The sequence below is a fragment of the Antechinus flavipes genome, chromosome 6 (assembly GCF_016432865.1).
Source record: "Antechinus flavipes isolate AdamAnt ecotype Samford, QLD, Australia chromosome 6, AdamAnt_v2, whole genome shotgun sequence".
Taxonomy (NCBI): Eukaryota; Metazoa; Chordata; class Mammalia; order Dasyuromorphia; family Dasyuridae; genus Antechinus; species Antechinus flavipes.
Genome location: NC_067403.1, coordinates 247801219 through 247819745, shown reverse-complemented (window position 1 = coordinate 247819745; position 18527 = coordinate 247801219). Strand labels below are relative to the sequence as shown.

The 18527-nt window shown below is 37.0% G+C and overlaps 2 protein-coding genes across 2 annotated transcripts; both read left to right on the top strand.

Annotated features, from left to right (window-relative positions):
- The first annotated feature begins 4191 nt into the window (after nucleotides 1–4191).
- LOC127541905 (olfactory receptor 10Q1) lies at nucleotides 4192–5154 on the top strand. Its single transcript, XM_051967232.1, has one exon. The coding sequence runs from the start codon at nucleotides 4192–4194 to the stop codon at nucleotides 5152–5154; it is 963 nt and encodes a 320-aa protein (XP_051823192.1).
- A 10804-nt stretch (nucleotides 5155–15958) lies between these two features.
- LOC127541611 (olfactory receptor 10W1) lies at nucleotides 15959–16909 on the top strand. The gene has a single exon (XM_051966830.1). The coding sequence runs from the start codon at nucleotides 15959–15961 to the stop codon at nucleotides 16907–16909; it is 951 nt and encodes a 316-aa protein (XP_051822790.1).
- Nucleotides 16910–18527: the final 1618 nt, after the last annotated feature.

Sequence of the window (18527 nt, the reverse complement as noted above, 5' to 3'; positions counted from 1 at the left end):
TAAAAATTTATGAGTTGATGAAGTCAGAATGAGAGAATGCAGAAAGAGAAAAGGACCCTGGCAAAGAACTTTGGGTGACACTCCCAAGTAGCGGGAATGACCAGGATGGTGGATAAGCAAAAGAAATTAAAAAGGAGAGGTAAAAGAGAGTGGTGTTAAAAAATCTAGAGAGAAACAAGTATACAGGAGAAGAGGGTATTCAACAGGTTAGACTCAGCAGCTAGTTGGAGAATGATGAGAACTAACAAAGAAAATCAGATTTATCAATTAAGAGATTTTTAGTAACATTGTAGAGAGCAGTTTCAGCTGAGTAATGAGGTTGGAAATGGAAACCAGAGTGCAAAGGATTGAGAAATGGAAATGGAAACCAGAGTGCAAAGGATTGAGAAATGACTGAGAAAAAAGTATCTGAAACAGTGAGTGTATTCTAGGAATATAGTTGAGCAAGGGAGGTGGGAAATAGGACAATTGCTGAAGAGAGTGGTGAAGTCTAATGATTTTTTTTTAAATATAGGGGGAGTTAGATATGTTAAAAGACTGGAGGAAAGGAGCAAAGAGATAAGGAGAAGCTGAAAATCATTAAGAGATTATTGAGGTTGTAATCTTCTGGGAAAGATAGGAGGAGCTGGGATCAAGAAGATATATGGTGGAATTTGTCTTGTCAAAAACAATGAGTTACCTTTTTATCAGATTCTGGGGAAAATAAGAAGAATATGAAGGAGTTTTGAGATGCAAAGAGAAAAGAAGGAACTCACAGTGGATGATTAATTCCAATTTTTAAAAAAAAGTAATCCACAGGTCTGCAAGTATGAGAGAAGAGAGAGGAAATGTGTGAGATTGGAGGAGAGAAGAGGATGTTAAGAAATGCTTTTCTGGGAAACAAGATAAGAAAGCAGAAGAGGAAGTATAAAAGGCTTGGCTTGCTGCCATGAGAGTCCAGATAGGGTTAGATAATATGAATTTAAAGTGTACCCAAGAAACATTTCTAGAGAAAATCTTTTTTTGGTTACTGTCTCCTAATTTCTCTCTGGCAAGGGGACACTAATATGTGTCCTTTCAGTTCTCATGTATTCTCAATAAGGGATGCTGATTTCCCAAACACACATCTAAGAAAAATGCAAGGGCACTTCTAGTGCAGAAAGTACTAGACTAGGTGGCAGAAGAGCTGGGTTTGAATGTTGACTAAGTTATTTGGGAGCTATATGACCTCAAACATTATATCTTTATGAGCTTCAGTTTTCTCTATAAAGCTTCAGTTTCCTCATCTTCTATGGAGAAGATTAAACAATCTCAGAGGACTTTGCTAGCCCTGTCTATGGTTTCATGGATGTTCTAGGATTTATTCAAGATATAAAGGTATTATTTTATTTGATAGAATCTCAACATATCCATATTGGAAGAGACTCTCAAGGTCATCTTGTCTAGCTCCTATTGGAGTAGGAATATCCTCTATCATGTTTCTTGACAAATGACAAATGATCAATGTGCTGGAAGCAGCTCATTGCATTCTGGGATGGCTCCAGTTATCAGCAACGCTTTCCTTTTGCCATGCTCAAGGAAGCTTTTCTGTAGCTTTCCCCAACTGATCCCTAGTTCTTTCTACTGGGACCAACCTAAACAAACTTAATTTCTTTCCTACATGAAAGCACTTAAAATACTTGAAGTCAGATATTCAGGCACCTTCAGTTATTTCTTCTTCATCTTTTGTCCTATACATGAAAAAATATATTTTATGCGATGTGGGAATATTAGCACTGCCTCCGTTTCTCCTGGGTGTGATTTACAATCCTATTCCAAGATAATCAGGTTAATTTGCTTAAATGTGTTGGTCTCATTCAAAAGAGAAATGGCAAATTTCTAATAGGTTTTGGTACTGCTCATCATTTTTAGGTTCTATATGGAAAGAAAGAAATATATCATAGACTAACCAATAGTCAATAATAAATAACCATTTATTGTATCTATTATGTGTCAGGCACTGTGCTAAACATGGGAAATTTTTTAAAAAGCTTTTCTTATTATTAAAGCTATCCCAAAAAAGAGTACATTGCCTCTGAAGATAGTGGTTTATTCCTTGTTAGAGTCCCTCACAAAAGGTTCAAGAATCACCTGATAAGTAAGTTGTAGAATGGAAACATTCATAAATATGTCAGACTCAGTGATCTCAAAGGCCTTCTAACTCTGAGATTCTATGATATTTTCAATTTATTTATGGCTTTCAGAGACTTAAAAAAAATTTGTGACTTAGGTTGGCATATAATCAATATTAGTTGAAATAATTATCTTTCTTTTGTTCTTTTCATCTATCTTCTCTTAGTTCTTTTTTTTTTTTTGCTTTTTATCCTCTGTCTTCCATCTTCTGCCATTTTCCATTTACTAATCACTTTCATCATCATCATTGTTGACATACTTCTCCTTCTCTTCCTTCTTTTCCTCTTCCCATCCCTTCTACTCCCTCCTCGTCCTCCTTTTTCTTCTTCTTCTTCATCTTCTTCTCTTTTCTTCCTGCTTCTCTTTTTTCTCTTTGTCCTCTTCTTTTTCCTTCTCTTCTTTTTTCTCTTTCATATTTTCCTCCCTTTTTTCAGATTTGGAGCTTATATTATAGTTATTTATCTAAAATTATATATTTATATGTGGTAAGCATGTAATCCTATTGTGCAGGAGTAAAACCTCTGACAGAGAGCACCTAACTCAACTTTCATATTTAGAACATAATATCGTGCTTCCAAGGGAGTCAACATACATCGTCAGTATTAGAAAGGATTTTAGAACATAAAATACAGACCATCAGAACCAGGACATATCTTTGAACATAGGTGTTAAAATCAAGAACTTTGCTATATAAAATATTAAAGTAGAACAATGATTTATATCTGATCTGGAATGAAATTACAACTTTGAACTTTGAATCTCCAAGCTTTAAGGAACTTTAGTAAATAGATTGTTAGAACTAGAACAAATTAGAGAAGTCATCTAAATCAAGCACTTTCTCATGTAGATAAAGATAACTAAGACCCAGTGAGATGAAATGATTGCATCAAGATGATTTTAACTGGGCATTGAAGTCTGAAATGGTGTGCTTTCATCTTAACATAATAGTGATTCAGACAAAGAGTGGACCGACTGCCTTGATGTGGGTATTAATTAGCTAATGCAATTGCAATGAATGTTGTAGCTTTTCCAAAGAGTGAAATAATGAAACCATCAATGAGACTGAAATTGGAGGGTAAAGTTTTATTTTGTTTTTTTTCCATAGCAATGAATTTTTAAAGTCTTTCTGTGGGAGACATGAAAAAATCAGAGCTAGTGGGGGAGGAAAGGAGACAGAGCAATATTGAGTGAGAGACATACAGTATCAGGAAAAGAAGCACACTTTCCGTGAAGCTGACTTGGCTTCAACCTTTTTTTTTTCCTTTGGTTTTCTAGGAATCATCTTAAGATAAATCCAGCAGGAAGTGAAAGAACTCTGCCAATTTGGAGAAGCCTCCAGAATGCTACTGAATCCCCCCTTCTGTTTCTGCTCTTTTTGTTTCATTGCCACATGCAACTGTGGATCACTGTTCATCATAGTTTCTTTGCTCTTTTAATTTTTTCCATGTGTTTATGTCTTAATGACTGTTCTTTCTGGATGAAGGAAGGATAATTGTATCCTTAATTAGCATCTTTTCTATAGAAATCAAGAAGACAAATAGTTGAATATAACAAGACTGGAAAACCACATTTCTAGACTGGTTATTAAAATAATTTGAGGTTAATTTTATTATTAATTATTGATTTTATTAATTTTTATTTATTATTATATTATATATAATAAAGTTTTAAGCTTTATAATTTTGCAAAGAAAAAAAGCCACTTGGAAATGAGATCTACACTCGTATGAGATTTTGTCTCCAAACCAAGAAGTCACTTTGAATAAAGAAACTCTACTCTCATGGAAGAAAAGGGAGAAGGAGTAGGTATAGGGACATCAAGCAGTGATGGCCTGAGATTACCCCAAGATGTAGAGGAAGGTGTGATCAGGGAGAATCAGTTCCTATCATTCTACTGAAGGGACAGAGAAAGAACTCCTCAAGTAAATTAACTTTCACTGCGGTGTATTCTGAGCAACAATAAAAATGACATTTTGGATTCTGGTTTTATTTAGATAAATCAGCAACTCATCCTTTCTTTATGCTTTCTTTAGCAGATAAGATGGTTCCACCCAACTTTATCTATCTCAACCAATCTGGCCCTACTGAATTTGTATTCCGGATGTTCACTAGTTCCCCCCGAATCCAGGCCCTCCTCTTCCTTCTCTTTTTTCTCCTCTATATGATGATACTCTGTGGGAACACTGCTATCATCTGGGTTGTATGCACCCATACTTCCCTCCGTACCCCCATGTACTTCTTCCTGTCCAACCTCTCCTTCCTGGAGATCTGTTACACCACTACTGTGGTACCATTGATGCTCTCCAACATCTTTGGAGCCCAGAAACCCATCCCATTGGCTGGTTGTGGGGCTCAGATGTTCTTTTTTGTCACCCTTGGCAGCACTGACTGTTTCCTATTGGCTGTCATGGCTTATGATCGCTATGTGGCCATTTGTCATCCTTTGCACTACAGCCTCATCATGACTCAGAAGCTTTGTACCCAGATGGTGGTCGGCTCCCTGGGTCTGGCTCTCTTTCTCTCTCTCCAGCTGACAGCACTGATTTTCACCCTGCCCTTCTGTGGTCACCACAGGGAGATCAACCACTTCCTTTGTGATGTGCCACCTGTCCTACGCCTGGCCTGTGCTGATACCAAAATTCATCAGGCTGTCCTCTATGTGGTAGGAATCCTTGTTCTCACTGTCCCGTTCCTGCTCATCTGCATCTCTTACGTCTTCATCACCACCACCATCTTGCGCATCCGCTCAGCTGAGGGCCGCCGCCGAGCCTTCTCCACTTGCTCTTCCCATCTCACTGTGGTCCTGCTGCAATATGGCTGCTGTAGCCTAGTCTATTTACGCCCCAGGTCCAGCACCTCAGAGGATGAGGATCGACAGATTGCCTTGGTCTATACTTTTGTTACTCCCTTGCTAAACCCTCTCATTTACACACTACGGAACAAGGATGTCAAAGGTGCTCTCAAAAAATCTGTGAGCCGCAAAGGAGCCTCTGAAACTCCATGAAGAGCAAGATGGTTATTATGGTTATTATGGTTAAGACAGAGAAACTTGTAAAAAGCATAATTAAAACATACTTTGTATGAAGTCTCTTAAATTTTTTGTTTGCGTCTCTGAAATACTAAACATATATTAATCTTGTTAACTATAGAACTATCCCAGGAAAGGATAAATGTGCAAGCTATTTCAAAGAATTTATCCCCCTCTTTAGAAATATAGGTGATCTACAGGTAAGTAAGATAATAGGCTTAGAATTAGAATCTTAAAGATCATCTAGTCCAATTCGCTTATTTTATAGCTGAGAAAATTGACACATATAGAGGTTAATTGACTTGCCAAAATCTGTACAGGGAACTGAAATTTAAACTCAGGTCCTCTAAATTCAACCTTTTATCTTTTACTTGGGACAACTAAATGGTGCAGTGGATAGAACAAAACTAGCCTCAGATACTTATTAATTGTGTGGTCCTGGGTAAGTCACTCCTACTTGCCTCAGTTTTCTTGTTGGTAAAATGAGTTGGAGATGGAAATGGCCAACTACTCCAGGATCTTTACCAAGAAAACTCAAAGAAGGACACAAAGAGTCAGACATAACTGAACAATCCTGCCCATGCCACTGAGAAGAGCCTAAATAGAATGTGGTCAAGAGACCTTGTCATCTTTGGACATATGTCTCGAGGAGGGGGGTTATAATAATCCCTCCATATGAGGATTCTGGAGGCAGTACCATTGTAGTATTATTGTTGGTGTTAGAGCTTGATTTGCAATCATAATTACCTTAATTTATCCTCTACTTACATTTTCCTATTTTTGTCAATACCCCCAACCAGTTCCTAGGAAATATAAAATAAGCAGGTTGGCCAAACAACATATTTAGTTTCTATTTGCAATGAGACAATGGCCTACTGATTGCCATAGTAGATAGAATTGGCTTTGTAGTTGGGAATTCCTACTTCTGACATATAATAACTGTGTAGCCCTGGACAAGTTAGTTTACTTCCCAGTGTCCTGGAAAGTGATACTTTCCAAGATCATAAACTGGAGAGTTGAGACTTATCTGCCCTAATAAAGGAAGCTTCCCACCAAGACTTTCCAATTTTAATGGAATCACAAATCCAGCCAAAAAAATTCTGTAAAACTAAAATCAAGAATAAAGGGCATTCCCTAAAATTTTAGTGTTGGTCTGCTAGACTCTCTTCTGTTTAGGGAACCCCCAACCCATCTTTCAAAAGATTTTCCTATCTCTATAAGCAGGGATCCCAGACTATGAATGTCCTCCTAATGACCAATGATAAAGCATCTATCTCCCAATTACCAGAAAAGTGATAGACTAACTATGCAAAATGACACTTTTTTTACATAAATTTTTACTTCATTTTGGAGATAGCATTTGAGTTAGAAAATAGTGATCCCATTGTCATGAAACTTGATCATAGTTTGTTCTAGTAGTATGTGACTCTGGACCAGTCATTCAAGCTCTCAGCCTCAATTTCCTCACCTGTAAAGTGAGAATGATAATTGTACTGTGTTCCAAGGTTGTTGTAAGGAGAGCATGTGATAATATTTGTAAAATGTTTTGCAAATCTTAAAATGCCATATCAATACAAGCTATTATTATTATTAAATAAAGACAAATCTATCACTGGACTCAGGATCATGTTACTTTTTTATGAGTTCCCACAACCAAAGAAATCCGGGCAGGTCTTACCAGGGTAGAAAGGCTTCAAGTATTACTCTACTGAATGGATTGGATAAAGTCATTGGCTTCTACTTGTCTGGAATGGATTGTCTGAATGGACAGACAATGGACAACAGTGATCTCTGATGCTTAACCCAAGTCTTTAATAAATACTCATTAATTGATTGGTCTAGTTAACTCAGGAAAGACTCATTATCAGGTTGACCTAACAGTAATTATTCTTGAAGAATATATACTAGGTTATAAAGAGTTGAAATCTACACAAGTCAAAGAGATACTCATGATGATGAAATTGAAGCATCTTAATGTATTTTTATCACTAAGATAATAAGATTAAAATAATTTAAATGCATACAGGCCTTTAACAATAGAACATACACACAGGTAAGCTATAGTCATTTATACTGTATCTCATTTAACTTCTGGATCCATTGCTTTCTCACTGAGTTCTCCCTTCTTTTGCACAATATCATATCCTCAGTCATGGGACAACCTAGATAACAGTGCCAGTACAGAGAACAGCTTCTAACCCAGGGCTCTCAATTGTTCCACAGGAAGATCTTGCTTGCCTCCAGAAATATCTTGATATACTCATTCACCTTTAAAATCTGTAAGAACCAACTCTCAAGGGTCCCACAAAGCTAGATTTTGCATCAGCCACTGACTCAGAATCCACATATAAACACATTCATATACACTTTATATCATTAACCCTGTGGGGTTCCCACAAGAAGGAATATTCTCTTGCAATTGCCCAGTATATGACCCAGAAATGCATATGGATAATTTTATGAACTCACTGCTCATATTGACACTCAAACATGCACACTCATTCCCATAGATCTACTATTTTTTTTTTGCTTTGTAACAGAGACAATTAGGGTCTCAAGGGAACAGCATTTCAATTATCATCAAGTGATATCCCTTACAGCCTCTGCTAGAGGTGTTATACCTATGGGAGCCACCAAGTGGTACTTGTAGCTTTCCACGCCAGCTCACTAATGGCATAGGGAATGAAAGCGTCAGCTATCTCATATGTATTACTTGAATTCTACCTTCCTATTTAGATGCATAGATATCCCAACAATAATTCATAATTCTCTTGGTCCATCCATTTGGATAACAATTCATATGCTTCCTTCTTTAGTATATCCCCAAAGAAATAATTCAATAAGCATATTAATATATATTTAGAAGATAATTCCAATTTGAACCAAGCTTAAAAGGGAACTACTCTTGGGAAGATGAGAGTCTCTCTCTCTCTCTCTCTCTCTCTCTCTCTCTCTCTCTCTGTGTGTGTACATATGCATACATGTATGTGTCTCTCTGTTTCTCTCCCCTCCCTTTCCCCCACTGATTGGACGAATAGGAGAAATGACATCTAGCTGTGAATAACATAACTGCTTTGAAATTTGAATTGGCCAAATAGAAAAGGAGACACAAAAATCCACTGAAGAAAACAACTCTTTAAAGAGTACAATTGTCTAAATGGAAAAGAAAGTACCAAAACTCATGGAAGAAAAGCCTTTAAAAGTTAGAATTGGGTAAGTGGAAGTCAATGACTGTAAGACATCAAGAATCAATTAAACAAATTCAAAAGAATGGCAAAAAGGTTTCTTGATCATCTCAGATAATTGAAATGTAGGAGGAATGAATAAAAACAAAAGAAAATGAGATAAAGGAAACCAGTAGGGAACTTCTTTTATATGTATATATATGGAGGAAAAACTGAAGGTAGAAGTCAGTTGGATGGAAAATCAAGAAGCAGGCCTTGGGTATTATAGACAGAAACTCACAACACTTTACCTATAGATATATAAATGCTTTTAAGGAATTAAATTACAAAATGTGAGGGTGCTTGGAAGAAAAAGAGGAGCAGAGAAAGATAGAATAGAGTGTGCCTTATATACAGGTCCAACTGAAGGTTAACAAGAAGAAGTTGATCTTTGTGGTCTCTCAGAAAGAAAAAATCCTACAGGAGAAAGAGTGAGGAGAAGGTAAACACTGAAAAAGGATGAAAAAGAGAGTGGCCTTGTTTTAAGGTTTGGAAGAAAATCCATTGATAAAAGATCCTATTAGTTAAGGGAAGTATTTGGTAAAGAAAGATGGGGAGCATGTGTTGATTAAAGGGTGTGGGAAAATCAGTGCAAAAGACTACTTGTTCCTCCTCAAGAAGAAGAGAAATGGAGATTCTTAGAACAACTGCAGTTTGGGAAATCATTAGATATGGAGCCAAGAAGGAGATCTGAAGGCACGTGGTGAAAGTGGATAACCAGGAGAAACATATAGGCTAGTTGTACATGGCAAAATCAGGGATTAGATATGGAAGCACATTCTGTAATAGAACAATAGTGTCCCTCTGTCAACTACAGGACTGGTATTTTGCTTGGAATTAATCACAACCAAAAAAAAGGAGCTCTACAAAGCAGTGACAGAAAATGTCTAGGTGAGAGAGACCAGAATGGTTACTTTCATGAGGAAATCAAACAACAGTGAAAGAATAGATAATTATAAGGGTCATGAAGCAGGGAAGAATCTAGAGCAGAAAGAAGGAGAAGATAGACAGTGAAGAGAATAAGTGAGAAATCCTTTAATGGCAAAGGGAACAAATGTGAACTGGTCCAACCATTCTGGAAAACCATTTGGAACTATGTTCAAAACAATCATCAAACTGTGTACAGTGTGTACTGAGTACAACTCTGTGTACAATTTGATACCCTTTGACTCAATGTTTTCTTTACTAGCTTTATATTTCACAGATATCAAAGAAAAGGAAACAATATGCCCAAAATATTTATGGCAGCTCTTTATATGGTGATAAAGAATTGGAAACTGAGGGAATGTTCATTTATTGAGGAATGGAAAGAATATTAATATGATGGAATATTAAATTGTGCTCTAAAAAATTGATAAGGAAATGGGAGAAGTATATGAATGGATGCAAAAGAGTGTGAAAAAACAGGAAAACAATGTACACACTAATAAAACATTAAAAGATAATCAACTATCAAATAGTAACTCTGATCAATAGAATAATCCACCATATCTCCAAAGAACTCAATGAAAAATTCTACCTACCTGCAAGATGGAGAACTGACAGACTCACATTGCAAACTGAAGCATATGTTTCCTTTATTTCTACTGCTATTTTTATCTTTTTTCTGGAACATGGATAATGCAGAAATATGTTCTGAATGGCTTCATATGGGCATTAAACCTTTTACTTTCAAAATAGAGGGATTAAGGGAAGAAAAAAATTAGGAATGAAAATAAGTAGAAATTTAGGGGAGGAAAGAAAAGGGAACAAAAAATGAATTTAAGAAATTACTTTTTGAAAAAGAAAAATAAATAACTCCAATATAGAGGAACAGAAAGAGAGAAAAAGGAAATCAATCTGATTGAGAGAAAACATTAAAAAGAGGTAATAAATGGAGCTTACCTTAAAATGATGTTTTTTCTAAAACTATCAACAGGACTTATCTCTAATAAGGACAAGCTAGAAAGCTTCCCAGTACAATTAGGAATGAAATAAGGATGCCCATTATGTTAGCTATAGCAATAAGAGAACAAAGAGGAATTAAAAGAATTAGAATAGACTACAAGAAAACAGAACTATCACTTTTTGAAGATAATGTGATGGAGTCCATAGAGAATCTTAGGAAATCAATTAAAAAACTTTATCGTAGCGGCCAAATACAAAATAAAGCCACATAAAGCATCAGCATTTCTATGTATTAGTAACAAACAACTCTGTGGTACCACCTTACACCTATCACATCTGTTGTCTAATAATTTTTAATGTTGAGTACTGGAGAGGATGTGGAAAAACTGGGACAGTAATGCTTTGTTGGTAGAGTTGTGAACTAATTGATCCAGAGCAATTTAGAACCATGCCCCAAAGACTAAATCTATATCCTAAAGACATCCCCCTCAAAAAAAGGGAAAAAGGGCCTACTTGTACATAAATATTTGTAGCTGCTTTTTGTGGTGGCTGAGAATTGGACATGGAAGGGATGTCCCTCAATTGTGGAAAACCTAAACAAACTCTGGTATGATTGTGATGAAATATTATTGCGCTATAAGAAATGACATGCAGAACTATTTCAGAATAACTAGAAAGACTAATATGAACTGATGTGTAGGGAAATAAATGTCGTTTATAGTAACAGAAATATTTTTGATGAAGAACTTGACTTCTCAGTCATACATGATTCAAGACAATCCCAAAGGACTAATGAAAAGACACACTACTTGAACAAGAGGAGTGCAAAATTACAAGACATCTGATACTGGGTTATTTAAATTTTCTACTTCTTTTTCTGATTATCTGGGAATTTTATATTCAGAATTGCATAAGTTTTCATGTAGTTGTTCTTGGTTATTAGTTTTGTTGACATATAATAGTGAAGTGAAGATACAGATGGAAGCATTTTTTTTTCACTTTTTTTTTGAACCTTCTTGTACAGAATGACTAATATTGAAGAGTTTTAGATAATTGCATATGCATAACCTATATCAGATTGCTTACCATTTTAGGAAGAAGGGAGAAAAGGAAAGGATAGAATTTAGAATTCAACATTTTAAATAAAAATGCTAAAATGAATAGATAAATAGATACTATCCCATACTTGGGGAGGAAGATAGTAAAAATATTTATGTTTGCTTTCAAAAACAAAAAAGAAGTGAAATGACACACTTATATTAACCCAGCCTATAAGTAACAGAACCAAGATTTAACTACAAAAATTTCTCATTTGACATTCAATGGTCTTTCCTCTATGCCATTTTCCTAAAATCCAAGACTCCATTCTCTAAGTATTCCATTTATTAATTTCTTTTCTACTTTTTAAAAATATTTTTAATTGTCCATTAGGCACTCAACAAAATCTCTAACATGATACCTCTTCATTATATAAGCATGATCCTAGGTCCTCAAAAGCTTTGTCAGCATAATGGAAGCTCTGGCAGGCCCTACAAAGCTGTCAAAGTTTCACATATAAGGATAGTGATAGATTGTGTGCCACCTAAATCAACCAAGAAAATTCCACAGAGGTTCATCACCAGCTGCAGAATTTCTAGGAAGCTTATTAGGTTATAGAAGTGCTACAATCTATGGCATTGAAAAAAAATTGCAAATCCTTAAATTAACATATTGAGGATAGTTATTAATATAAGAATAACAGGCACTTTTTTGCCCTGACAGTAGAAATAAAAAGCAAAGATCATAAGCCCCATTCTGCCTCCAATATACTAAGTGTACCCCTGGTGTTTAATTAAGCTTCAAGGCAATTTTCATGAACCAGATACTAGGGACATTTCACTGTGCCTGATAAAAGAAGACAGTCTAAGGAAGATATTTCCTTCTCCTTCATAGAGCCTACAGTTTAGTAGGGGAATAAGATTTAAACACACATAACTAGGTACTACTTCATGTTCTGTTAATCTGGGAATTTTATATTCAAATTTTTAAAGAAATAATCTACTTATTCTTAGTTCTTAGTTTTGTTGATATATAATTGTGAAGTGGAGAGTTAAGGAGGAAATGGTTAAGCTACCTCCACTGGAGATCTTTCCAAAATTTCCCCTCAGGATATTTGAACCTTCAAGTTTGAGCACAATCCAGGATGTTGTGGCAGTGAACGTGTTTAAGGGTTTATTTTTGCTTCTCCAGAGATGTGCCCTCCATTTTTCAGAGACACAGAGATCCCAAGTGGAGAGATAGATCTATTGTGGGTTAATTACCTTCGACAGAGTCTCAGGGGAGAGTAACTTTTGCTGTACTGTTCACCTCTGGGAGATGGGACTGAGAAGGTTGGACCCTAAGACTTATTACCATTTATTTCTGCCTGGGTGCTAATGCATGAAGAATTGAGGTTTGTTTAAGATGGTTATATAAATGCCTATCCCTGTTGAATAGGCTCTCCAGGTTATGGATATCATGTCTTTGAGCTGTTCCTGGAAAGATATGAGCACTCTCCATCAGATATTTGATCTGATGGCTTGGTTCTGAGCATGTAGCTATAACTGAAGATCTGAAAGCTACAGCATCCACACACTTCTGAGGTAAGGTGTTGCTTTATGGGGAAGTTGGAAGAGATATAAATCATCTATTCTAGCCTGATTCATTTTCCAAAGAAAGACACAAAAGGTATTTAGATTGCCTAAGGTCACATAGCTTATTACTATCAGAACCAAAAATAAAACCTCATCACTTAACTATTCTTTTCATCCAGTACTCTGTCTTTACTGGCATTTCCCTAAGTTCTAATTTTTAACTATCCAGATATCTGATATTTTCCAGGGCTCAGTAAAAGGAGTAAGTCATGAGCTGATAGGCAGAATTTTGGTCTTCTTCCATGTCTTAGACTAGTGTTCTAAGCCATAGTCTGCGTTTCTTGCTTCAGTTTCTCCATACTTAAAATGGTATCCTCCCTGCCCAATTCCAAACACAGGATCATTGTGATGATAATATCTCCCACTTTTATGGGATAGAAGCCACCTAATAGAACTCTTTACTGCTCAATAATTACCTGTACAATGTCTGAAGCGATTAATTATCTGACCTCTGTCTGCACCTCTGAATGCATCTTCTTCTCTTTCTAGATAGCACTACTGTCTAATCCTTCTAAATGACTGTCATTTGTTAATGTGTTTGAAAATGGCTAGTACGACTTCTCTTCTGCAAACTAAATAGTCTTGTTTTCTTCAAGGAATCCTCTTATAGTATCATCTCACCTCCTCTTCTCATCCTAGTTAACCTTCTCTAGACTTCCCATTTGTCAATACCCTCTCTAAAAAGTGATGTCCAGGAATACATACAAAACTCCAGATGGAGTCCCATTAGACTAAAGGCATCGCTGATACAAGGAACCTTGAATTTGATGCCAAAAGATCTTGGTCCAAACTCTAGCTCTGCTATCCCCAATCTGAGGGATGCTCAATATGGCATCTGACCTCATAATTAATTGTCTGACCTCAAAATCACATTCAATCAAATAATCTTTAAGGGTCCTTTCTAATTTCACTTTGAATCTATGAATTGTAGTATGAAAATGCTCTATTATAATACAGGAATGTCCCCTTTATAAGTTTGAAAGAGTAGCTCTTCAGTATCATACTGAAATTAATGGTCTTCCTGATTATTAGAGAGATCCTAGAATCCTAGATCTGAGCTAGAAGAAACCTCAGAGGCCACCCAGCCCAAATTCCTGTTTTGTACATTGATACCCAGCTAGGTTATGTGACTAGCCCTCAAGCACACAGGTAATAAGTGTCAGGAAGAATTTGGATTTTCATCCTCTGTCTCCAAAAACATTGCTTTTTGCACTGCACAAACTGCTTCCCACCACCTCACGCTGCCTTTAAATGTCTAACAGGGTATTCTGAGCTCAAATGTATTCATTTTTCAGATGGAGAAACTGAGACCCAAAGGTGATACCCAAGTCTCCTAATTAATATATAAAAGAGCCAGGACTCAAATCCATTTTCTTTCTTTCTTGTCTAGTTTTTTTTTTCTACAGAGATGAAGAATTCCATGAGAAAACACTCTCTGTTTCTTATAGTTCCCACAAGTTTCCTAAATTGAAGCTGTTGGGGAGACAAAGTGTGGATAAGGCTCCAGGTAAGGAAACAAAGACCTTCCTTTTCCTCTTGGGCCCCACCTTTCTGTTACTAGAGCCTCCCCTTATATTTGTTATCATCTCATATTATGTCTATGCCCTTTTGACTCTCATAACTGACTCCTACTGCTGGATCCTCCTTGACATTTCTGTATCCAAAACATGACATATTCTGGAGGAAATTTACCAGGTAGAATACATGGTAAGAAGGGTAACCATGGTGATGAGCAGACTGGAGACCAAGCTATGCAGATGTGCAGAAGAGTCATGGAGATGTGGAGAAGAGAGTCAGCTCATATAAGAGTTAGGATATGTGTTTTCTCTGATGTCTTCCAATTCGGAAATCTTGTGATTATATCATATCTAGGGGAATGAGTAGATTTCCTCCTGCATCATTTGAGAAGGTAAAAATTATTCTAGTTCTCCCTCCATTATCACCCCCCATTTTCCCTAACCTCTTTTCTTTTCTTTAATTCTCCTTTTAGATTTCATCCATCACTTTGCAGGGTGTCATTGATAAGTGTTATTGGCTGGATCAGGCAATGCAGAATCAGAAAATCAGAGGAGTTAAGGACAAAATTCACCTTAGACTTATGCAGGAGTTCTTAAACTGTGGGGTTCAGGCATCCCTTTAATTATCTGGGAAAGCTTATAGATTCAGTCTCAAACTGTCTTAAAATGCACTAAATTAGAAAAAAACAGTATGTTGAAATACTATTACCAATTTTTAAAAAGTTCACAGACATCAGGTTAAGGACTTCTGGCTCAGAGAGGGCCTAGTTCAAGCACCATTTTACGAGGAGGAAATTGGCACAGGAAGAAAAAAATGACTCCCCCAAAGTAACACAGGTAACAAGTAAAAGAACCATCAATCTTCTAACACTAAAACCAGTGGATTTTTCCCCTTGAGCCAAGTTGCTTCTCATTCTCCTATTTCCCATGACTATCACAATCAAAATCATATATCATAGCTTTAACATGTTTAACATGTATGAGACTGCCTGCCATCTAGGGGAAGGATGGAGGGAGGGAAGGGAAAAGTTGGAACAAAAGTATTTGCAAGGGACAATGTTGAAAAATTACCCATTCATATGTTCTGTCAATAAAAAACTATAATAAAAAATAATAAAATAAAAAATCATATATCATGCTTTAAAGTTTAAAAAAATTAAAGTTTAATTTTTATCACAATCTTATGATGTAAGCAATTAAAGTGTTATTATCTCACTTATCTAGATTGAGAAACAGGCTCAGAGGTGCTAGATGATTGGCTTGGGATCACAAAACCAGCATCTTATAGGCAGGATTTGAGCCTGAAGTCTTGCATCCACATCTGGCATTTTTTCCATTCTTCCATACTCTCTCTCACAATCCCAATCTCTGATTAGAGCAGACATAGTGTGGTGATATGCAAGATATCCCTATGCATTCATAAATTGATTCTTTCTTCTATCCTTTTATCTCTTGCCATACAGAAAACCTCAGCACCTCAATGACTTGGGTGAACCAAACACTATCAACAGAGTTTGTATTCCTAGCTTATCCTACACACCCAGAGCTGCAGGTCTTGGTTTTCTTGGGGATCAGTCTAGTCTACACCATGATCCTCACAGGAAATATCCTTATAGTGGCTGCCATTCAGATGGAAGCCCGTCTCCACACACCAATGTACTACTTCCTAGGCAGTCTGTCCATTGTGGAGATCTGGTACACTGCAACAGTGGTTCCCCACATCCTGGTGAACACCATGAAGAGGCATAAAGCCATTACATTTCTGGGTTGTGCTACCCAGATGCTATTTTTCATTGGGCTTGGTAGCACTGACTGCTTCCTATTGGCTGTTATGGCCTATGACCGCTACGTGGCAATCTGCTATCCCCTACAGTACCCCTTGATCATGACTCAGAAGCTCTGTGTCAACCTGGTGGTGGCCTCCATAGCCATTGGTTTCATCCTATCCTTACAGCTGGTGGCCTTTATCTTCTGCTTGCCTTTTTGCCATTCCAGAAGCATTGAGCACTTCTTCTGTGATGTACCCCCAGTGATGCGACTGACCTGCACCCGCAGCCGTCTCCCTGAGCTCTCAGTGCTGGTGGCAGGCACACTGGCCATCGCCTTCCCCTTTCTCCTCATTGCTATTTCCTATGCCCTCATTACGATTGCCATATTGGGCATCCATTCAACATCAGGCCGCCGCCGGGCTTTCTCTACCTGCTCCTCCCACCTCATGGTGGTCCTCCTACAGTATGGTTGCTGCATGTTCATGTACCTTCGGCCAAACTCGAGCTATTCCCCCAAGAAGGACCAGTTGCTTTCACTGGTGTATACACTAGGTACTCCTCTTCTCAACCCCATAATTTACACACTAAGGAATAGTGAGATGAAAGGGGCCCTGACAAAAGTACTCACAAGAAATGTCTTCTCCAAGAAAAGCTGTCTCTAGGATACTATGGTAAACCAAAGTGATAACTCTGGTCTCTAATCATGAGAGCCCATATATCTAGCACTAGACAGAAACCGGGGGCAATAAGGTGAGTGGTTAACCAATGAGAAAAGAGGAGTCTTACCAATATGGCGCTAAAAAGATTCAAGAATATGTAGTTGCCCATAAGCCTTATACTATCAAAAAGTAAAAGGCTGGATTTGGATCTGGAGATGCAGATGAAATCCTTGCTGATTGGTCTTAGGAAAGTCATCTCATCTTTCTGATTCTGTTCCTTTATCTAAAATGCTGGGAAAGGAATACCTTCCTTGTCTACCTCATAAATTTGTTGGGAGAAATGAATGAACTATGTATATGAAAGCATTTAATAAACACTAACACAATGTGCTATCCATGATATCCCCTACCAATGTAGAAATTCATTCATTACTTCATTCATTCAACAAGATTATTAAACACTTTCTACTATGTTTCAGGCACTAGAGACACAGAGATTATTTTTTTATTTCTTCCCTAAAAGAGCTTAAATTCTATTGAATATGCACAGAGATGTATCTATTAAGATGAGGAATGAATACAATTGAATCATAAACCAGAGAGATCTGAAAAGAGGTAGCACTCGGGTTGAGATTAGGAAGACACTGACTTTTCCAAGAGCAAGGGGCAAAAAGGGAGGGCATTCTATGCCCAGAGCACAGTTTAAGCAAAATCTTGGAGGCAAGAGATGAAATATCCTGACTGGGAGTGAGCAGGTTATACTGGTTTATGTGGAGCATAGAATGCATGGATATGGATTCAGTTTGGTGAGATCTTATCCCTCTTTCCTTGAATGGAAATGTTGAGTCTAAGATGGGGCAGATACATTTGAGAGAGAAGATACATTCTATGCAATTCACCCTGAATGCTATCCCACACCATCAGCCCTATGGCATGCCCCTGTGCCCAAGTTCCTTTTTGACTTATTACTTAAAACTAGGTTAGGTAAAGGCAAAATGATCATTTACTATATATAAGTAGTTGTATGTGCAGTCTTTCTTAGGGTCAGGGGGCTCAGTTCCATGATGATTTGAGGCTTGTGCCCACATCCAGATGCAGTTAATTCCCAATTATTTACGCCATGGCTTGTCTTGTAACTCATATTCTCAGGTTTTTAATGACACCATTTATTTAAGAGAACTGTGTATGCTCTTGATAACTTGGATCATGGACATCACTATACCTGGCAATAGAACATTTTCATTATTTCCATTTTTATCGTTTGAGTTCACATTTATTTGGCTTCCCTCTACTACCTCTTAGAGTGAATTGGTTTGCAGGGAATACAGAGGAAGAACATCCTATGTAATTCAATTTGATCATGGGAGCTGCGAATTCCTAATGCGTTCAGATGCTACCGAGGATTGCTCATATCTTCTTTTCCCATTACATATGCCAGCATAATCCCAACTAGTCCTTCTCTTGTCACACTCCTAAAAGCTCCCTAATACAAGTCAAGGACAACTCTCTTTTCAAACCAATGGGCAATAAACCTTGAGACATTTTATGATCAGTCTTCCTACTTTGAATTTTAATGTTTCTTCATCTCTTAAAAGTTGCTATTAGTATCCATTAATTATTC